Genomic DNA, 22,469 nt, shown 5'->3' on the forward strand with positions numbered 1-22,469 from the left:
GTGGCAGAGCGCTAGCCTGGAGCAAAGGCTCAGGGACCGCACCCAGGACCCGAGTTCAGCCTTAAGACCAGAAAGAAAAAAGAAACAATAACACGTAGGAGCCTAAGAGAATATAAGCCAGGCCTTAAGAGAGCAAAACACCAAAGTATAATAAAACCGCTTCCCAGGTTTGGACAAAGAAGTTGCGTTACGATGTTTATTGGTGAGTAAGTCGTGTTACGGAGGGTGGGGAGCACGGCTACGCTCCAGGTCTGTGTGCATGGACGCAGCTCTACTCCACGTTGTGATACAAAGAATTAGGCTACAAAAGTGAAAACCAAGTCATTGCATATGTGGGCCGAGGAGGGGTGGGGGTCCTTGGTGAGGGAGAACTCCATTCTGCCCTGGCGGCAAAGCCCTGTGGCCAGCCCGGGCCTTCCTGCTGCAGGCCGGATGGGATTCCAGTGCCCACGCTCAGCTCTACGGCACATGTAGGAGCCCTATCAGTGCCCCCACGTCTGAACAGGTCACCCCGCCAGCAGCTTCAAACCCCTTTGAGGAAAGTCAGACCCTGCCAATGAGCACAGCGTCTCCAGGGCTGACTCCAACCTCGAGTTACCCTTGACAGAGCAGGGCGCCTGTGGCTGAGCTAATCAAGATCCCAGCGAGCCTCCCCTAATGGGTGGGCCCTGCTGGCTGGCCTGTCTGCCTGCTGTCTGTGACCTGTTCAGGCACGGGGAAAATGTCGCCTGAGCCACTAATCGCCTGAGTCCCACCGGGAATCAGGCCTCCATCTGCACTGCTGGGTCTGGCTTGAGTCGTGGGGTCACCAGTGGGACCATGCATAGCGCTGTGGGGGTCACGCCAGCCCACATGGCACGGGGCTACCTCTTCATGGCAGCTGGAATGCCCTGTGCCCTGGGTGAGTGAGAGTGATCTCAGGATCAGGGCTTGGTCTAGGGGCCCAGGAGACCATGGAGCAGAAGCCATGGCTGGTTCGGCCCTCCAAGACACCCTGGGTTGGAGGCAGCCAAGTAGGCAGGTGAGGAGGGGGTCACAGCGAGGGCGAGGCTGCACCCACAGCCTGTCCAAGGCCAGGCGTCAGTGTGGCTGGTACAGGGGAGCAGGCTGTGGTGGGGAGGTCACACAGGGGTGCATTCCATGAGACCTAAGAGGACAGGGCAGGAGAAGAGCGACGGGGCCCCGCGGAGCGGCGCGGGCGGCCTCAGCAGTCGGCCTTCTTCTTGCTCTTCTTCAGGAAGGAGGGCGTGCGGAACTTCTTCTTCTTTTTGGATGGGGACTTGCCTGGAGACCCGTCGCTGCCCGGGTCCCCCGCTGGCCCCTCCTCAGCGGCAGGGGTGGCCGGGGCAGCTGCCTCCTCTGCCTCCAGGGCTGGGGTGGGCTCCGCACCGGCCTCGGCAGGGGCTGGGGTGGGGTCCGGGGGGGCAGGGGCCGCCTCCTCCTCCTCCGCTGCAGGGAAGCCGAGCGCATCCGAAGGCTCGTCAGGGGACAGGTCGGGGAGGGTGGGCTTGAAGGTGGCGGCATCGCTGTCGTCCCCGCAGGCGGGCTCCTGTGGGAGATCTGGGGGGACGGGGTGAGGGGTCTGCTCAGGTCTGGGCGGGAGCCACCGAGCGCTGCCATTTCATTGTATTCTAGGGGTTCTCACAAGAGCAAGTGGAGGCGGTGACTACCCGACCTCAGGACCGGACTCGGGGCAGCTCCTCCTGTCCCGTGAAGTGAGCTGGCAAGGCAGCCAAGCCAGGCCTCCTCACAACAGGCTCAGGGCAGGAGGCAAGCAATGGGGGCACGGGAAGAGGAGAGAAGGGTGAAACTGAGCTCCCCACAGAGAAGGAGGTGGTGGACACACGGCAGGGGGAGGCCAGCGAGGGGGGAGTAACACACTGCAGAGGCTACGGGCCTCCTTCACAGCGCCAACAGCGGAGCACAGCAAAGAGCAAAATCTGTGCCAGCGGGTTTACAAGAGCACCGGGCCTCGCGCAGGGCGGCGGAGGGCACGGCGCTGCAGCTATGCCGTCTGCCGAGTCTGGGCAGCAGGAGGGTTAGTGCAGCACACCAGGCACACCAGTGCTAAGCAAGGGGAGGAGGGCTCCAGACTGAGGGGCAGGCGAGGAGGGAGGGGCTCCAGACTGAGGGGCAGGTGAGGAGGGAGGGGCTCCAGACTGAGGGGCAGGTGAGGAGGGAGGGGCTCCAGACTGAGGGGCAGGTGAGGAGGGAGGGGCTCCAGACTGAGGGGCAGGTGAGGAGGGAGGGGCTCCAGACTGAGGGGCAGGTGAGGAGGGAGGGGCTCCAGACTGAGGGACAGGTGAGGAGGGAGGGGCTCCAGACTGAGGGGCAGGTGAGGAAGAGCTGGGAGGCTGGAGTTCTTCCACCCTAGCGCAGGCCTCCGTCAAGCCTGCTGCAGCTCATGTCCCAAGCCAGGGGCCGCCTGCTCATGCCCCGTGGAGCTGCATCTGGCCAAATGTCCCATTTCATATCAAGTACCGTCTCCACCGCCAGCCCCAGCCCGAGCACTGGGTCAGTGCAGAAACCATGCTGTTCTGACCTCAGGTCTAAGCTTCCCACCTAATATTCAACAGGGAGTCCCAGTGAAGGGAAGGACCTCCAGGGCCTAGAGTGCTCTGGGAAGCAGGCTGCTGCCACCATACAGCCTGCGGTGACCAGGAGACCACCGAGGGGCTGGGCACAGAGGAGAGGGCCTCCGCTTTGATGCTGACGTCACAGAACACCAAACTTAACGTTTTTAGCAACAAGGAAGCGGGCACAGCGCAGGCGCCTGGTTAGAGCGGGCAGGCGTGGTACTTACTAGGGCAACAGGTATTCTTTAGCACATCCGGCTCCTGCTGTCAGCGGCCACAAGAGAGAAAAGCACAAGTAGAGAATCTACGCATTCAGTCAGCCACCAGGTTACGTAAGAAAGGCCGGGCCATTCTGGGAGAACGTGGACGGGGAGAGAGCCACGGCTTCACGGGAGACATGGACAGACGAGGCCAACGGACAGACCGATGGACAGACAGACAGACAGACGGTGCCAAGAGGTGCAGGGCACACACAGCGCTCAGTGGACTGGGGTGGAGCAGGTGGCTGCAGCCCACACATGGAGGGCACGGTGGGCAAGCACTGGCACAGTGGACAGCGGGAATGACCGTGGGACCCCTGAAGGCGCCCTGGCCATAGGAGAAGAGGCCAAGAGAGCCAAAGTGGGTGAGGACGATGGCCCAGGGCCTCCCACCCGCCAGAGCTCACCTTCTTCAAGCTTCACAGGGGTGCTGGGGGGAGTGTGGGGGACAGTGGGCTGCTCTGGAGGACTCTTTTCTTTCTGCTCCCTTGTCTCATTCAGATTCTCTGTGGATGGACACGAAGGGGGAGGATGGAGGTGCAGAGCCTGACCGCCCCCCCTTCCAGCCAGCCGTCGAACCAGGCCTGGAAGGCCCAAGGCCAGACTGCCAGCACCAACTGCAGCCAACAGGATGGGTCCCCACCTCCTCCTGCTCTCCCCTCCTCCCGCCCTCCATACCACAGACCCACAGGGCTGGTGACCCTCAGAAGCGCCAACTCTGGAAACAAGTCCTATCCACCCTGGGCAGAACGGCCCATCTGCCCTGGGGCAGAGCCGTGGCCTGCACACCCACCCTGTGCCCCCCTCTCCGCCTCCAGGAACTACACTCGGCAATGAGGTGGGGGAGGCCACCTGCTTTCATTAACACTCTGTTAGCAGTTTAGGGTCTCCAAGGCCCCATACTCTGAAGAAGCAGTGATCAGCCCTCTGCTAAACTCAGCAGGGCCTCTGCCAGGCAAGATGCAGTCCTCAACGGGCTGCCACTTGTAGAAGCCACCTAAGACCTCCACGAGGGAACCGGCAGCTCAACGAGGTGGCTCTGCACAGGTGACTCTCACCTCAAGCCCCCAAGCCCAGGAGCACTCACCCTCGGAGCCCTTCTGCTTCCGCTCCACCTCCCGGCGGTACTCCTCCAGCTCGCGGTCGGTGAGCGCGTTGAAGGGGTTGGGGCCCGCGGTGCTCACGATGACGTGAGGCTGGTACTCCTTCTCAATGATGGCTTTGGAGGCCGTCACCAGCTCCCCCTGTGGGTGGAGAGGAGGCATCGTGTGCAGGAGCCCAGGCGGGCGGCTCTCCCTCCTCCCATGAAGGCTGCACATAGGGGAAGGAGGCGTTCGGGGAACAGGCAGACACCCCCAGCCCAGGCCGCGCCCAGCCTTGGCAGAGGAGGTACAAGCACAGCTCTACGTATGGAAACATGGTTTCTATACACACACAAAGGGAAAAGAAAGCTTGTGCTACCCACCAGGCTTCACAAGCAGGGCACGCCCTGGAGGAGCATTCCTCTACCCACCGCCCTCCGGACCTCCAGTCACACGGGAACCCAGGGGCTGTGTGCACGGGCGCGGATGCACCCTGGTTTATAAGCAGCTGCTCAACTCATCCAGGGGCAAAGAAAGGTCTCAAACATGAGGGCTTGCCACTGTAGGTAGGGGTATGCTGCAGAGGGCGCGGCTGCATGGAGGGCATGGCGTCTGGCCAGGCGAGGAGCTGCCTTGAACCACTCAGGCCCGCCAGGACGAAGGGAGGAAAGCCTCGGCAAATGCTCTAGAATGTCCCCCACAACACACGCACACATGCACGCTACTTCCTGCCAGCTTCAGGAAGCCACTCAGATGCCAGGCTTGCAGCCTCTGTGCCCACCACAGCAGGGGACCACCACTGAGAGGCAGCGTTGTGGCACAGACTGGGGTCTGGGCTGAGCGACACTGCCCAGACCCCAGGAGCAGTGACCTGGAGAGGTGGGAGGGCCTGCAGGAGCTAGCGGCTCTGGAGTCCAGGGACTCAGGGCCAAGTGCAGTCCTGGCTATCCCGGGCCTGGACTGTGCCTGACTGCCTTTCATTTCAGAGCGGCTGCCGCAGCAAGACAACAAACCAAATGTATCTCCATCTGCCGCATGCACCCCGCAGGAAGGCTCAGGCCAGCGCCCCACAGGCCACAGCTCACCGCCGCAAGGCTGCGCTCTGCTGTGAACCCCAAGAAGCAGAACCCAAACAACACACTGCAGCAACATGAGGCACTATGAGGTCTGACAGGCACATTTAACCACATTTCAAAGTCAGAAATTGCTGGGCCCTGTGTCTCACGCCTGTCATCCCAGCTACTCAGGAGGCTGAGACCTGAAGATCGCAGTTCAAAGCCAGCCCGGGCAATAAAGTCCATGAGGCTCCTTATCACCAATTAACCTCTAGAAAACCAGAAGTAGGGCTATGGCTCAAGGGGTAGGGTGGTAGCCTTGTGCTGGATAGCGCCCAGGCCCAGAGTTCAAGCTCCATAACCGACAACAACGAAAAGAAAAAAAACCCCAGGAATTACCCAGAAACAAAACACCCATCATCTACTGTCACCAAGAGAGCAAAGCCCTTGTTGCCAGGGTTGTCTGTCTTGTTTGAGACGTGGTGTCACTGCGTGCTAGGCTGCCTGCACTCACACTACTCTTACCTCCGGCCCTGGCCCCGCTCCTTGCTGAGGTGTTGATGCCCTGGCGACAAGCAGTGCTGTGTCACACACTGCCCCAGGGTCCCAGCAGGCCGGCGGAGGCTCCTCTGGATGCCTCAGTGCAGGCCCAGCTCCTCACTAGATCTGCTGTGGTGATGCCAACACTGAGAGCCCACTTGGGGAAGGGTAGTCCAGATGTGCGTGGCAGCCGAGTTGAGGAGCCAGGACTCGGGACCTGCCAGGCTGCTCTCACTCCTGCCTGCCCCTTCGCCAGGATGCTCAGCAAAACAGAGGCCCAGTGACTCTGTCCATACCCCACCGCGCCAGCTTGGATAACACCACAGCTCCACCTCGACAGCTATGCACACTAGAGCTACTGAGCAAATCCATATCTAAACTAGATTCCAAGTTGTGCCTGACATTCCTAGCGCGGGGCGATACGTGTCCTCCGTGCTAATCCCTCCGTCACCAGCACGAGAGGCGGATTTCCCCTTCTCAGATTCCTGACTCACAGTGGAGGGCCCTAGAAAGAAGTCTGCTGTGCACACAGGAGCACACGGCTCTTCCGTGGCCCGAAGAGCTGGCGTGCAGAGTCCACAGCCACATGGGACGAATCCAGAAAGAGGACGGAGTTACTGGAGGATCCACGCTGGGAAAAGCAACTGTTCCTTTTTTTCACTGGTAACCCTGTGCCCCTAACTGGGGATGGCCCATCAAGAGTCAGGAGAAACCCTGTAAAAGAAATTCTTTGCAGAAAGCATGGCTTCCTCAGGCCTACATGCCTGTTCCTGAAGCTCTCGGGCAGGAGGTGCTAGTGCAGTCCTAAGAGAACAGCAGAAAGTCGTGCTTAGGTTATGTTACTTCCATTGCCTTCTATAAACTCCACTGGCCCGGAGAGGGCACGTGGGCATCGTCCCCGGTTCTGCTCAGGAGAGCCCCACTGGCTAACGAGCGCTTGCGTCCCGAGAGGAGGAGTAGGCTCTACCGTGTGAGGCCCCGAGGAGGAGGAGGAGGAGGAGGAGGAGGAGGAGGAGGAGGAGGAAGAGGAGGAGGAGGAGGAGGAGGAGGAGGAGGAGGAGGAGGAGGAGGATTGAGGAGGAGGAGGAGGATTGAGGAGGAGGAGGAGGAGGAGGAAAAGGGTGCACACCAAGTCACAGCATCGCCTTGCCACAAAAACGGAAGCCGCATAATCAGGGCCGAGAAAAGATCTAAAAACGAATGTGAACTTCAGAGACAGTCACCTGCAGCTGGAAGTCACTTACGAGCTATGTGCGTGACTCCGTTGTGGGACACCACGCACGCACGCACGCACGCCACGCCGGGCTTCACTTCCAGCCCCCACACACCAGCGAGTAACCAGCTCCTCAGTGGGCTTCAAGCAGGAAGAGGTGCTTGGCACTGGGTCTGAAGCAGCCCTACATCTACGTGTCTGTGACGCAGCACGCCAGGTGGCCGGGCACACACCAGGACTGCACAGAGAGGCAGGACTGCACAGCGAGCTCCCCCCAGGCCACGGGCCAGACAACACACCTCCTTCAATGGAGCAGGCTGGCGGCTTCATGGATAACCCTGACAAGGCACAGACCACACCCACTAAACATACTGTAACGCCAGAAAGACAGGGCTGCGAGGATGGTCCTGTCTGCTTACAGGACTGCACCACACACTGGCTCTGCTGCAGAGCCACAGCGGCCTCGGACCCAAAGCACCGACAGGAAAAGCCCAGCTTCTCTTTTCTTGGAGGAATTCTTTCACCAGAGTGACCAGAAGCAAATTCTGAGGACATGGAAAATGAGACCCACAAAATTAATAACTAAATTGCAAAGTAATGCTACCACAAAGAATCTTGGTACAAACCTGCTTTCATCCGGCCATTAGAATACCATTAAAAGAATACCTGTATCTCACTGGGGGCATATAAAGTGAAAAAAGAGCCCCTGGAAATGCTCTTGGAACAGAGACAAATCTCTAACGCTCTGAACCATGCAGCCAGCCACTTTTCACTGTGGGTCCCACAGGCTTGGCAAGTCACACAGACACACTTTCCCCAAACCAGACGTGCTATGTGTGCATCTCCACAGAGAAGCGACAAGTCTTCAGAAGTTGCTCTCTCACCTGAGATCTTTAACGGTATTCTGAGACAGTGTCTCACAGTGTCAGCCTAAGCTGGCTTTGAGCTTGTGATCCTCACAAAGCCAGGTGGCTTTGATCACTCGAGAAATGCATTTTACTAACAGTGGCGGGTAAAGCCTCATCTTCACAGTGACATGGCCTCTGGTTGCTAGGTTACACGAGGGGAAGAAGAGGTGCTTGAGCTCTGCTGCCACTGACATCTGGTGGAAAGTCAACGCAGAAACCCAAAGCATGCACTAACCACGTCACATGCAGACTTCAGAAATGCACATCACTCTGAATGCCCATTTCTCACCAATTTAGAATGCTGACAACAGTGACAACACTTCATACTCAATGTTTTCACTAAAGACTAGTCAGAACCTTTGCACATCACCCAGAAGGCTTAAAGGTTCGAGTCAAGGAACTTCAGGAGCGGAGACACTGCTGAAGAGGGGAGGGGTGGAGTGGGGAGAGCACCGCATACCCACAGGCAGGTAGGGGCAGGGCAGTGAGTACCTTTCTAAAAGAGAGAGATTTAGCTGGACTAAAGGTCTGCTCTGTAAGCTCGAGCCCTTCGATAGTTTCCGTACAGTCAGAGAGGGGTGCGTCCTGCAACAGTAAACTGAGTCACCAGAGCACACCAAGCTCAGCCTTAGAAATATCAACCAGGATCGCAGGATGAAGCCAGCTGGGAGCATGCAGTGGGACGGCAGGGACAGGCGTGCAGACACAACCCAAAACCGAGACCCCAGCAGGCCAAATTCATGGCCACCGACCCCCTGCATTCATAGGCATCAGGTGGAGGTGACTACTTACACAGCTGCTTTATAGAAATGGGGGTAAATGTGAACCACGTTCACAGCGCCCCCGCCCCCCCATGCAGCGCTGTGTTGCAGATAGTATGTACCCCAACAAAGGTTCTCCACCCCACCCTAAGCAAGCACTTAGGAGGCTCCCCGCTGACAACAGCCTCTCATCCCAGAGCTGGAGGCGTTCTGCCCTCCACAAAGGCATGCATGACAGGGAGCGGACTCGCCCGCCTGCCCGCATGCCAGGCTGGGTCTGGAACTCGTGATGCCGCAGGGCTTTTCTCATCAGGAGGATGTTTAACGAAGATAAATCGCGTGACTAGAACACTTACCTCGTGGTGTCATTCCCTCCTGAGATAGGAACCACCACCCACTAATGTCCCAGACACTCTGAGTGCTCACCTGGACGAGGCTCCTGTCCACTGCTACGCCACACAGAACCTGGGACTGGGGGCCTGCCGTCTTAATGTCCTGCAAATTCTGCTCTCGAATCTACGAGGAGGAAGGACGACGGGATTAACAGTGCAGAAGCCTCGCCGGGGTCTCACCAGTCGTACCCTGCACACACTCCAACCTCACCGCAGGCAAACTACTCCTGTCCTGCCTGGGCCCACACCCACCAGGCAGACCGGCCCGACCCACAGGGTGAGGCAAGGGTCTGCTCCTGACTGGCACCTTCCAGAGGCGGCGTGGACTCTCCATGGGACCCAGCAGTGATGGCACAGTGGCCCTGTCAGCACTGAGGGGTCTCACATTCTGCCGTACCAAAAGCTAGTCACAAGTTTCTGAGAGAAGCCAGAAGGGCAGGGGCAGCTGTCAGGTGTTGCTAGAATCAGGTTCTATGGCTTGCATCAGACTTGCTATTGGGCAAGAATGGTGTGCAGCTCAGTGCTCGAGCACTTGTGTAGTCTAGGTAGGGCCCTGGGGTTTGATCCTGTCTCTCTCTGCTTGCTCTCCCTCACCTTCTCCCTCTCCCTGCACCTCTCTCTCATACACACACACACACACACACACACACACTTGAGTTAATCATAAGCTTAAGAATTAATAGGGTCCCCGAATATCTGTGCTCTCGCTCCCCCTCAAGAGTGAGCATCGAGAAGCAATGTCTGTTCCAGCGGGGTGAACATCCCGGGAGACGCCAGCACACCCACAGCCCCAGAGCAACAGCGCCCTCCCGACCCTGCAGCCCAGCTCCTCCCACTGGTAGACGGCAAGACGCACCTTGTTCCTCATCTCCTGGACCTCTTTAGGGTTAGTGTTCAATGGAACAAACAGGTTAGGGACAGCAGAGGTGGAAGTTCTATGTCCATCCTCTTTAGTCCACTGTAACATCAAGAACAGTTGAGAAGTCAGGATTATGACAACTGAAGACATCACAGCATCCAATCTGTTCAGCTGCTCTTCTATCTGTCTGATCATGCACTGAGCACCACAGAGGGCTGAACCAATGGTCAATGGTCACCTTTGCTGGGCTGCTCAGCGAAACCACCACAGGAGCAGGGTGTGGCCACACAAAAACTGGAGAGTCACAGCAGACAGGAAAACCCAGACCTCAAGGAGGGCAGAAAGCAGGCTGGTGGCAACGTGGAGCCTGCAGCCCTCAGACCCGCCAGGGCCGCCCAGAGGACATTGGTTCACCACCCTGAGTGACCCAACAACAAAGCCAACTGGAAGCGTGAGATGACAGGATCATGAGAAGCCGTGTGATGCTCCCGCCCAGGGCAGGGAAGACTGAACCGTGAGGAAGGAGTGGGCATCACCAAAGTTTTGCATGAAAATAAATGGCAGCCTTGGAATGCACTAGATGCATGCTGTCTGGACCCAGGAAAATTACTGTACTCGACTCATACAGAAGAGCTGGGTGATGTCAAATATTTTGTATAACTTAATACATCTGAGTGTTACAAAAATATTCCCCAAAACTTGAAGCGCTTTATGAGTCCTTACAGGCCGCTTTACTATCAGTGCATTTCCTCCACACGCTGCACCGTCGACTCAAATACATTTTCTTTTGGATTCCCAATCAAATGAGGGTTTAAGTCAAATTTTAATTCTCAGGCATGAAAAGGCACTGAATATTAAAACAAGCCATCTTAGAGAGCAAATGTTAAGCCGTTCCGAATAGTTACGGGAGGCAGCGAGAGCATAAACCATGGGACTTAAAAGGAAGCAACAGAACTGTGGCCCTCAGTGGCTGCGAGGGGTGCGGGGCGGGCGTGGAGTTATGGTACTCACTGATGCTTCTCTCCTCAGATTAAAAACAACTCCAGCGCTTTTTAAAAAAATAACTTAAAACATTAAAACTGCCACCTCAGGAGCTTGAACACATTTGAAAAATCAACAGCAATGATTGTAAATTAAAATGTACCAACCTGGAATCGCGGCAGGACATTTGTTTTACTCCAGAACAATAAGAAACAAATAGAAATGCTCAACAGAACCCTCCGACACACACATTGACTAAAAGGCCTCAGGAGACTTGGTCTGTGTCGAGCTGCTGCTGTGTGCTCTGAGATGTCAGGCAGTGATGAAGACTCACTGGCTCGCAGCAGCAGCAGCAGCAGCAGAAAGGCCACAGCCATGAACAAGTGAAACCAAAGAAGAAAGAAAGGGGATGGGGCGAGACGAGAAGAAGAGAGACGCGCCCCAGGCTCTGAGCCCCAGGCCGGGCCACGCAGGGTCCCCACCCACGTGACGTGGCTGCTCACGAGCACAGAGGCTTCTGGTCAACTGTGCAGATCAGGAAAACACCAGAACCACCTGGGAAGGACACGCCCCTTCCTCCCCCGATTTTTTTCTGTACAGAAATCTCTAAGGTAAAAGCACCACCACAGGGGAAAGCTGGCTGATCTGCGATCTGCTCATGTGCTGCCTCCAAAGCATCTAGGCCGCACAGACGGCCTGTCCCGACTCGGTCTCCCAGCAGGGCTTAGGGAGCGGGGTCTCTCCTACACGTCAATGCAGGTGCTGGGCTGACAGCGAAGGTCAGCCTACGGGACCATGAGGACCCATCCTTGGAGGAAGGTAAGTACCGCAACAACTGGAGAACCTTTCAGGGCAAACTAGAGCCCTGAGCAGCAGCAGAACCAAAACAAGCACCCTGGCAGCGTCTGTCGCTGGTGCCTGCACTGCACTTGGGTCATGCCGCACCCAGCGGGAGGCAGAAGACCCGCCACCATTGGCCGCTACTCACATGCAACAGTCCATGCAGAGGGCAGCTGGCCCGAGCATTCGGAGGCTTTGGGACAAAGCCAGGAACAATGCTGAGAGAGGAAGAGGGTCAGCAGAGAACAGGCCAGAGCCAGGAGGGCAAACTGCTTAAGAAAATACTAGACACAAAGAGGCTTTGGAGTTTGTGGCACCCAAGTATCAGGTTTACAACTGAACTGCTTTTCCCTTCAAAGAGTTCTCAGACACAAACTGACTCCATGAGCGCGCCTGTGTTTAGGTCAGCACGTGTAGGTTCTTTAGTATCTTTGCTGTGAGTGCAGTCAGGTCATGCTGAAATTACGGAAGCGGCACAGTATCTTAAGCAGTTTCAGACAGCCAGTAGTACTGGACTTTAGCTATGCAGTGACAAGGTTGTGGCTTGGAGGGGAAGCGAGACGGTGGGGGCTCATTAGGCACGGGGGTCCCAAAGCCTCCGAAGCTGCAGCTGCCACCTTGCTCTACGAGATCTAACTATGAACAGTAAGTAGGCACAGACCAAGCAGCTGGTAATACAGCTTGGCACGCAGACACCGGACGAGAGAGACTGCAGCAAGGGTTTCACGTGATCGTGTGTAATGTTCGTCCACACCTTAGTCTTCGACTTGGGGCTGCTTCCGCTCTGCCCTCCCTCAGACGCTTCATCGCCCCGGCCAGAGCTCAGCCACCGTGTCTTCTCTCGCTGCTGCTTCTGAAAACTCTGTCTGAGAGGAGAGCAAGTGCCCGAGTCGCCGTCACTAGCGAAGGAGCCGCCTGTGACGCCGGCAGGGCCCTCGGCGTCACTGTGTTTTTTAGACTTCTCTCTCAGAGCAGGGTACCGGTAGGGGTAGCCCGTTCGATAGCCCTAAGAGAGGAAAAGAGGGAAAGGGCATCAACGCTCCACATCGCACTTGCACCTGACTTAGAAAAACTTTTAAATCAGTTAAAAGGTTGTGAGGTTGGCCAGGAGTTTGGCCTAGTGGTAGAGTGCTTGCCTAGCATGCATGAAGACCCGGGTTCGATTCCTCGGTACCACATACATAGAAAAAAAGCCGGACGTGGTGCTGAGACTCAAGTGGTAGAGCTCTAGCCTTGAGAAAGCCCAAGGACAGTGCTCAGGCCTGAGCTCAAGCCCAGGACTGGCAAAAAAAAAAAAAAAAAAAAAAAAAAAAAGATGTCTCTTTCCTGGTAGCTCACAACTGTAATCCTAGCTACTCAGGAGGCTGAGATCTGAGGATCAAAGGTTCAAAGCCAGCCTGGGCACCAAAGGACCTGAGACTTACCTCCAATTAACCTCTAGAAAAACGGGAGGCGGGGCTTGGCTCAACGTATGGTGGGAGCATTGAGCTGAAGAGCTCAGGGACAGCGCCCAGGCCTATAGGGCTCAAGGTCCACAACTATCTCCAAGGAAAAGGCTGCTCTCCTCAGATCTTCTCGATCTAGGCCTTGCCTCGGGGCATATGTAGCAGACAGACCACACAGAGGCCCCCAGGTGCCCACACCTGGTGACTAACATGACTAACGCCCTACCCTGAACACAGGCTGAACCTTTCTCTAACTTGCCTCCGGTGAGGAGATGGCCACACAGGTGCCTGTCTTGTGAGTCTCCTGCCTTTGCTGGCTCTGATGACGCAAACAGCTGTGAATACTGCAGCTCTAAGAAAACTGATCCACCATAGACAACCCTTCAGATGAAATCCAACCCTGACCAGAAGGCTGACAGCAGCCTCCCGAATCCCTACGTTACATTCAGTTTTGTCTCAACTGCTGACGCGTGGAAGCCATGGAATACTAAAGGTGCATTGTTCCCTGAACTAAGGTGGTGACGCTTGGCTACACAATGAAATGAAGAATGGAGTGGGTGTTGGACAGGTGCCAGCTAAATGATCTAACAGACTTGAATTCAGGCAAGGCCCGTCTTAGCACTTCACAATTCATGACAGGAAAACAGCCTGAAAAAAGACACCCAAGGACAATTCACCCACAGCCTTCCAGAGGCTACACACTGCACTAGACACCTAAGCCCAGGAATCGAACAGCTGGATACAGTAGCACAAATCTATAATCTCAGAATTCAAAAGGCTGAAGAGGAAGAATCATAAGTTTAAGACCAAGCTGGGGTAGGTAGTGATACCATTTCAAGGAAAAATAAATAGAAGTAAAGACAACAACAATAAAAAAAAGAAAGAAAGAAAGAAAGAAAGAAAGAAAGAAAGAAAGAAAGAAAGAAAGAGAAAGAAAAAGATTTCTCTAGGAATCCTTTCTCCCTTTGCATTTTGCTCCCTTTGAGAACCTATGACATTTTGGAGGGGGGGGGTGGAATCAGTGGTGGGGTTTGAACTCTGGGCCTGAGGGCTGTCCCTGAGCAATTCAGCTCGAGGCGACTGCCCTATCGCCTGGGCCTGGGTGTTGTCCCTGAGCTCTTCAGCTCCAGGCTATCTCCCTAGACCTAGAGCCACAGCGCCACTTAATTAGAGATAAGAGTCTCACCGGCTTTGTAGTGCCTGGGTTGGCTTTGAACCACCATCCTCAGATCTGTCTCCTGAATAGCTAAGATTGTATAGGCGTGAGACACCATGCCTGGCTTCACATTTTTTTTTTTTTTTTTACTTTTTTCTTTTTTTAAAGGCAAGAGTCAAGCCAGGTGCGGCATAATCCTGGCCACACTGGAGGCTAAATTCATAGGATCAAAGTTCAAGGCCATCCTGCCAAAAATTCACAAGTCCCCATCTCAATGTAAGGGAAAAGCTGAGTACAGTGGTGCACATATATAGCAAGAATAAATAGAAGGGTCATGGTGGAGGCCAGCACAGGCATAGACAGGGACCCTATGAAAACACTAAACCACAAGGGCTAGATCTGCAGCTCAAAGAGTGCAGTGCCAGGCAAGATCAAGGGCCTGAATTTAACTCCCAATCTCCTTCCCCTCCTCCCCCCCTCCCCCGCCACACACACGTAAATGTCTCTGGAGTCATTTTGTGTTTATATCTTTCCTCAGAAAGATACTGGCCATTTATGAGCATGCTTATTGCAAGACAATAAAAGATAACTGTACCACAGAAAGACTCTTCAGCAACCAGTTCTGAGCAATTCTTGCTTCGTCTTGCTCACTGAGCTAGGACTGAGTAGCCTTCCATGGCTTCAGGATAAAGCCCTGACACTTGCAAACATCCCTTTATCACAACTTCTCCTAATCAACCCTTTGCTTTAAATGTTGATGAATCAAAACCAGAAATCATGTTTGCTCATACTGGGGGAGAGGGTCTTGGGGTGTAGCTCAGTGGAGGAGAGTGTACTTAATAAGGCTCTGAGTTCAATCCTCAACACAGCTTTGTCAGGTGGTGGTGCCATTCTTACCAGATTGTCAAGCATCCGCATGAGGGCTTCAAATTCCTGCTCCCCAATCAGCCACCTGGGCGATGACCCAGTGTCATCCCCTTCTGGAGAGCCCGGGGGACGGGACTTGGCCCTGTACTTCTCAGGATCCAACAGGACTAAGTTTTCTGGTCCTCCGGCACTGGCCAGAGTCCGAACCTTTCCAAAACAAGCAAACAGTATAGCTCAGTTCCGCATGGAGATGAGGAGAGATTTTATAGGTTTCTAAAGAAAGCAAGTCACTAGATTGCAAACTGGACAAGAACAGCCCCGACCCACAGTGAATGTTCATTCTGTACTGCCAGGCCAGGCCACAGGCCACAGCCTGTAGAGGAGGGAGTGTGGGCCTGGCTGGGATGGACCGGGTGAGATGTCACAGGCCAGGACCCGAGACTCTCCACCTCTGGGCCAGCTGATAAAAAAGGGTGCCATGGCTAAGTGCAGTCATGTAGGTAGGACATACTTAAGACTTTGGTATATACCACTACACCCTAAATGTAATATATTTGAAAAAGGAAAAGCCCAAAGCTTTAAATCATGGGAATGGCACCTGCCCATATCACATTCCAAAACCATGAGCTCTTTATCAGCAGAGAGTGCCCAAAGGCTCATCCTGCTAGACAACTGCCAGGGAGTCTACAGGAACCCCAGAAACAGCCAGTAAGTGACACTGGATGGAAGCGCCATCGCCTACCTGGATCTCACAGGCGACCACCAGGTTATGGATGTAATAGAAGGCCTCCTCAGCACTCTCTCCCACTGACACGAGCCCATGATTCCGGAGAATGAGAACCTGTGGAGAAGCCAGCTCTGCACATCTAGGCAGGAAGATAAGAACCTCCTCGCTGTGCTTCTCCTCCCTCTGATACTCAGGTTAGAGATGAGATGCCCACTGACCTTGCTTTTAGGACCAAGATTCTTCTGAATCAAAACTTTTTCCTCCTCATCAACCAGGATGCCATGATAGTCATGATAAGCCACTTCCCCAAGGGACAGTGCCTCCGGGGAGATGGGCAAAAGTCCACATTTCATTGCAGAGACCTAGAGACCATGTCAAGACCATGAAGGAAAGAAAAGCCAGAGTTAAAGGAGAATTCTTAACATGTAAGTGCCTTCCTCGCAGAAAAACAACAGCAAAGACAATATTCTTTTCCGTGTTCTTAATGGAAATAATGAGCCCATGAACTTTTGGGCCCCCCAGCCAACAGCTCCACCTGTGAGATCCTCCAGAGACTGTGAGCACCATGCAGACAGGCCCAGTGCTCTGTCGCCGTCTCCAAGGACAACCGCACATGCTGAAGTACAGACTGGGCACTTTCCCTCTTAGGTTGTATTTATTTAAGAAGCAAACATGAAAACTACATTAAAGGAAATTTTAAATGTTAGGACAATTATACTCAATAACTTTTTTTTACATTTAAGTAAAATTGCTCAAATAAAAAAAAAAATTGAGCCAAGTACTGGTGGCTCACGCCTGTCATCCTAGCTATTCAGGAGGCTGAGATCTGAGGATCTCAGTTCAAAGTGAGTCTAGGCACGAAAGTCCATGAGACTCTTATCTCCAATTAACCACCTGAAAACCAAAAGTGGCAGTGCAGTTCAAGGGGTAGAATGCTAGCCTTGAACGGAGGAGATCAGGGCCAGTGCCCAGGTCAAGAGTTCAAGTCCCACAACTGACTAGAAAAGAAAACATGAGGGGCCGAGAGTTTGGCCTGGGGCTGAGAGTTTGGCCTAGTGGTTAAAGTGCTTGCCTAGCATGCATGAAGACCCGGGTTCGATTCCTCGGTACCACATACATAGAAAAAAGCCGCAAGTGGTGCTGAGGCTCAAGTGGTAGAGCTCTAGCCTTGAGAAAGTCCAAGGACAGTGCTCAGGCCCTGAGCTCAAGCCCAAGACTGGCAAAATAAATAAAGAAATAAAGAAAAAGAAAACATGAAATGTTCATATGATTTCTCCTAAAATTACCCAAGTTGCCTTTAAGATACACCTTTTTTTTTTTTTTGATTGGTTGTGGGACTTGAACTCTGGGCCTGGGCACTGTTCCTGAGCTCTTCAGCTCAAGGCAATAGCCTTAAGCTGCAGTGCCACTTCCGGTTTTCTGGTGGTTAATTGGAAATAAGAGTCTCATGGACTTTAGTGCCAGGGGTGGCTCTGAACTGCAATCCTCAGATCTCAGCACCTGAATAGCTAGAATTACAGGCCTGAGCCACCATATCAGGCTAAGATATGCTAATCTTTAAGAGCTTGCACAGACCATGATTCAAGACTGACGATTCAAATATTTCTAGAGAAAAGTTAATTTAAGAATATAATACTAGCCAGGAGCATAGTAGCTTAGGGATAGAGAGCTTGCTTAGCATGCACAAAGCCCTGGGTTCAATTCCTCAGCACCACATATTAAAAAAAAAAAAAGTGTCCAAGGATGGTGCCCAGGCCCTGAGTTCAAGTCCCATGACAGACAAAAAAAATTACCAAAGAAAAGGACAAGAAAAGAAATGTCCTTATGGAGCACAAGCAATGTTTTTTAAGTACTGGAGTCTGAAGCCAGGCCCTTATGCATGCTAAGCAAACATTCCATCACCAAGCTACACACCCAGCTGGGATAGCTGCTTTCCTTTTTAGTTTTAGAGCTAGCTGGTCACTACATGTTCCAGGCTGGCCAGGACCTTTTCTCCTGCCTCTCCTGCTTAGGGCTGGCAACACTACTTGGCCCTGGTAGAAAACACTGCAGGGCAGCTGTTTATAACCACAGTCTCAAAACAGCTCAAATGGACCCTAAAAAAAATCTACAGACATTTTAGTTGTTGGAAAAGCATTTCCAAAGAATGACATATCTAATAAAATTCTTTTGTCAATGAAAACCATATGTTCAGCCAGGGGCGGTGGTGCATGCCTGTACTCTCACCACTCAGAAAACTGAAGTTCTAGGAGGACCCCGAATTAGAGGCCAGCCCGGGCTTCACAAAGAGAACTTGTCTTTAAAATAATTAGTTTGTAAAAAGGTATGTTCAAAAGTGAAATACCTAAATCAGAACTGATATTCACCTCAACACTCTAATATGTATTGAAACATCCAGACAGCCAGGCGCTGGTGGCTCATGCATGTAATCCTAGCTACTAAGGAGGCTGAGATCTGGGGATTGCGGTTCAAAGTCAGCCCAGGCACTAAAGAACATGAGACTTGTATCTGCAATTAACCACTGGAAAACTGCAAGTGGTGCTGTGGCTCAAGGGGTAGGGCAGTAGCCTGAAGCAGAAGAGCTCAGGGATAGCGTCCAGGCCCAGAGTTCAAGACCCAGGACCAACTAAAAAGCAAACAAGAAAAACATCCAGACAGCTGTCTGTGTGTCAGGGTGGTGGCTGGTGCACATAGCCCCAGCGCCTCAGGAAGCTGAGGGGAGAGAATCGCTTGAGTCTAGATAGCTTAAACCTATCTAGCAACACAGTAAGAATAAATCTCCAAAAATGAACAAAAATCAACTCATTGAGGGGCTGGGAGTTTGGCCTAGTGATAGAGTATTTGCCTAGCATGCACGAAGACCTGGGTTCGATTCCTTGGTACCACATACTTAGAAAAAGCCAGAAGTGGTTCTGAGGCTCAAGTGGTAGAGCTCCAGCATTGAGAAAAATCCAAGGACAGCGCTCAGGCCCTGAGGTTAAGCCCAGGACTAGCAAAAAAAAAAAAAAAAAAAAAAAAATCAACTCATTGAGACGGATTAAAACACGGGATTGGTGAGTGAGGTTCTGTGTCACACAGTTTTGGTGTTTGGCATGCCCGTGATGCTGCGGGTGAGCACAGGTTCTTGGGCATGTGAAGAAAATACTCTACCACTCAAGCTACAGGGCCCCCAAAGTTCTTAAGGCATAAAAATGTGATAGAAAGCATAGTTCTAGAATATTCCCTCCCTCTATACAGACCACTAGTGCATGCACTTCATAATGCCTTTGTGAGGGCAGCATACTAACACCAGAAGAGCGACTGTTACCAAATAACGCATGTGAGCTCTGAGAAGATCAATGTTTGGTAACCAAAATACTAATAGCCACACCAATTGTCCCTGCCCCAGCTGCTTTTCTTATTTCTGCCCAACCAGGTAGAGTACTACTGGTTCTGGACAGAACACTGTGGGGCAGCTAGCCCCCAGTGGTCCTCTGGCCTCTAGCCAATCAACATGCTCGAGATGCTTGCATCCTCCAGAGCCTCCCTGTGTGCCTGCATCATCACCCAACGCCTGTCCTCCTCCTGCTCCCAGTCCCAGATTACTGCTGCCATTCCGCACCTCAGTCTTCACCACATCAATATCTGTTCCACCTCAACCTTTTATGATCCTCTAATTGTTACATCTAATGGACAGTGTCAGATATACTACAGCTTTTTCAAAAATTATGTAACAAATGATTTCTTTAGGAGAAAAATAAGTTTTATTTGTTTGATTGTTTCTGGTCAGGTATGAGGCTTGAATTCTGGGGCTGGGTACTGTCCCTGAGCTCTTTAGCTCGAGGCTGGTATTCTACAACTTGAGTCACAGCACCACTTCCCGTTTTCTGGTGGTTAATTGGAAATAAGAGTCTCATGATCTTTCATGCCCAGGCTGGCTTTGAACCGCAAGTCTCAGAAATAAGCCTCATGAGTAGCTAGAATTACAGGCGTGAGCTACCAGTGCTGGCTAAAAGTAAGTTATTTTAAGAAAGTCAATGCCAGGTGCTGGTGATGCAAATCTGTAATCCTAATAACTCAGAAGGCTGAGATCTGAAGATCATGGTTCAATGCCAGCCCGGACAGGAAAGTCCATGAGACTCTTTTCTCCAGTTAACCACCAGAAAACCAGAAGTGGCACTGTGGCTTAAAATGGTAATGTGCTATCCTTGAGTAAAGAGAAAAGAAAGAAAGAAAGAAAGAAAGAAAGAAAGAAAGAAAGAAAGAAAGAAAGAAAGAAAGAAAGAAAGAAAGAAAGAAAGAAAGGAAGGAAGGAAGGAAGGAAGGAAGGAAGGAAGGAAACGAAACGAAACTCAGGGATAGTGCCTGGAGTTCAAGCCCCATGGAGAAAGAAAGAGAGAGAGAGAGAGAGAGAGAGAGAGAGAGAGAGAGAGAGAGAGAGAGAGAGAGAGAGAGAGAGAGAGAGAGAAAAAAAAAAAAAAAAAAAAACCAGGCCCTAGAAGCTCACACAATAATCCTGGCTACTCAGGAGGCCAAGAACTGAAGATCATGGTTCAAAAGCCTGGGCAGACAGATCTGAGATTTTTTTTTTCTGGACAGTCCTAAGGCTTGAACTCAAGGACAGGCATTCTCTCTGTTTATCAAGGCTAGCAATCACCTCTTGAACCACAGTACTACTGCAGGCTTTTTCTATGTCAGTGGAACCAAGGAATCAATCAGGGCTTCTTACATGCTAGGCAAGCACTTTACCACTAGGCCACACTCCCAGCCCAGATTTTTGAATTTTTATGCCAATTAAGCAGCAAAAGGCCAGAAATAGAGGTTTGCTCAAGTGATAGTATCAGCTGTGAGCCAAAAAGCTAAGCAAGAACAAAAAGCCCAGAATTCACGTCCCAGTACATCAGTAAAACAAGACAAGCCACAATTAGTGGCCCATGCCTGTAATCCTAGTTATTCAGGAGGCTGAGATCTGAGGATGGCGGTTCAAAGCCAACCCAAGCTGTGAAGTCCATGAGACTCTCCTCTCCAATTAACTACCAGAAAACCAGAATTGGTGTTGTGGCTCAAAGTGATAGAGCACCAGCCTTGAGTGAAAAAGCTCAGAAATAGCACCTAGGCCCTGAGTTCAAGCCCCATGACCAAACAGAAACAAAAAAGAAGGAAAAGTCAAAGTCAAGGGGTTGGGAGCAGAGCTGAGCTTAGAAGGGCACTATTTGCCTAACTCTCGGTTTCACCTCCAGCACAAAAGGAGAGAGGGGATCAAGGGTGCATGAAACTCTCAAAACCCAGCGCTGAAGCGCAGGCGTGGAGGCAGCACACTCACCGCTGCGCCTGCCGGTGTGTGAATGTGCACGACACATTTCACATCGGGGCGGGCCGCGTAGATGGCAGAGTGCAGAGTGAAGCCGGCCTGGTTGACGCCCAGGTTAGTACTTCCACGATCCACGACATCACCTTGAAGATTGATCTTAACCTGCACATAAACAAAAATTTGAAGGACTCTAGAGCTGCCCTGGTTGGAAACTAAAACCCAAGGTTGAAGTGTCTTTAATAACACCGCTCAGGGATTCTTCTCTAGCCAATCACAAGTTCATACGTTTGACTTTGTACTCCCAATTCTTGAATTTAGCATCACAATTTCATATATTTGACTAGGCACCCCCGCTTCTTGGATTTTATACAAGCAAGTGGCCTTGAAGGTATTTAAACATCCAACAGGACCTGTGCAGACATGCTGCCAAAGAGAAGGCATGCTCACCAAGCTCGATGCGGTCACTTCACTGTAGAGAAGCCCAAAAGGCACAATGAGGAAGTGTTCCTGCTCCGAGTTTACTCTGGTCTGTGGGGGAAATGACTTGAGTTAGCCCAAAAACCCAAATGAAATGGCCTGGGTCTCATTCAGGCTACAAATTCCTGGGTGAACCCTATGAGGAGGCACTTAAGCATAAAGCCTGTCATAACGCTAAGAGGTTCTGGAAACTTCCTGTTTTTATAGTATATAGAAAGCTAACAAGCCAGTACACACAGGGTATTAGTCACACTGATACAAACTGACCTGACAGAGAACCGACAGCTCAGTATTCCTGATCTCTGAGTGAGTAAGTCACTGCCAGGCCATGCCAGCCACAGTCTACAGGCAAATGATGTGACTCCGCGAGCAAGTAACACAAATACAAGAAATGCATTTCAGAAAACGTTTACCTTGGAAGGGCCTGTTCTCCTGTGTCTCTGCCCTCCTGTCTCCTGTACCTGGTAAGACCTGTCAGCCATTCTGCAGAGATGACCATCGCCTTCTTAAGCACAGTATGGCCACAGGGCATGCCCAGACAAGACCTTGTTTTAACATCTTTTTTTTTTTTTTTTTGTCAGTCCTGGGCTTGAGCTCAGGCCCTGAGCACTGTCCTTGGGCTTTCTCAAGGCTAGAGCTCTACCACTTGAGCCATAGCACCACTTTCAGATTTTTTTTCCCTATGTATGTGGTACCAAGGAATCGAACCTGGGTCTCCGTGCAAGCTAGATAAGCACTCTACCACTAGGCCAAACTTCTGGCTCCAGGTTTTAACATCTTTTGGGGGACTAGGGTAGAGCTGAACAAGCACCTGCCAGGCTCTGAAGGAGCCAAATCCTGACAGCATCCTACCACTACCAGGACAGAAGGCCCGGCTACCAGTTGAAGACTAGAAGAAGGGATGCTCAGCCTATACTTGGCTGGGCCACCGGCTGAGCCCTCCTCCTGCAAAGGCTTCTCTACATCAGACACAACGTTAAAACAAAGATCTAATGCTGACCTCCTCCCTGGTCTGCTCACCACTGGCAGCCCTTCTAAAT

General features: G+C 52.4%; 1 protein-coding gene across 14 annotated transcripts in view; it reads right to left on the bottom strand.

The window, feature by feature from the left end:
• Window positions 1-182: 182 nt before the first annotated feature.
• The window catches only part of Add1 (adducin 1), a 54,163-nt gene continuing 31,876 nt past the window's right edge, over window positions 183-22,469 (bottom strand). Inside the window, exons 5-17 of one of the 14 annotated variants that reach the window (XM_090343906.1) lie at window positions 21,400-21,480; window positions 20,965-21,114; window positions 15,881-16,024; window positions 15,678-15,776; window positions 14,966-15,142; window positions 12,222-12,473; window positions 9,644-9,745; window positions 8,822-8,911; window positions 8,127-8,219; window positions 3,924-4,080; window positions 3,244-3,342; window positions 2,804-2,837; window positions 1,470-1,560 (exon numbers count right to left, since the gene is read on the bottom strand). In XM_090343906.1, the coding sequence (XP_090200032.1) occupies window position 1,560; window positions 2,804-2,837; window positions 3,244-3,342; window positions 3,924-4,080; window positions 8,127-8,219; window positions 8,822-8,911; window positions 9,644-9,745; window positions 12,222-12,473; window positions 14,966-15,142; window positions 15,678-15,776; window positions 15,881-16,024; window positions 20,965-21,114; window positions 21,400-21,480 (1,479 nt within the window). In that variant the 3' untranslated portion in view covers window positions 1,470-1,559. Of the gene's footprint in view, window positions 1,561-2,802; window positions 2,841-3,243; window positions 3,343-3,923; window positions 4,081-8,126; window positions 8,220-8,821; window positions 8,912-9,643; window positions 9,746-12,128; window positions 12,474-14,965; window positions 15,143-15,677; window positions 15,777-15,880; window positions 16,025-20,964; window positions 21,115-21,399; window positions 21,481-22,469 lie in introns of those variants that run through there. The other 13 variants (XM_090343903.1, XM_090343896.1, XM_090343894.1 and 10 more) reach the window with 13 other exon arrangements.

This window comes from Megascapheus bottae, chromosome 13, assembly GCF_031878675.1.
Source record: "Megascapheus bottae isolate mThoBot1 chromosome 13, mThoBot2.hap1, whole genome shotgun sequence".
Classification (NCBI taxonomy): Eukaryota; Metazoa; Chordata; class Mammalia; order Rodentia; family Geomyidae; genus Megascapheus; species Megascapheus bottae.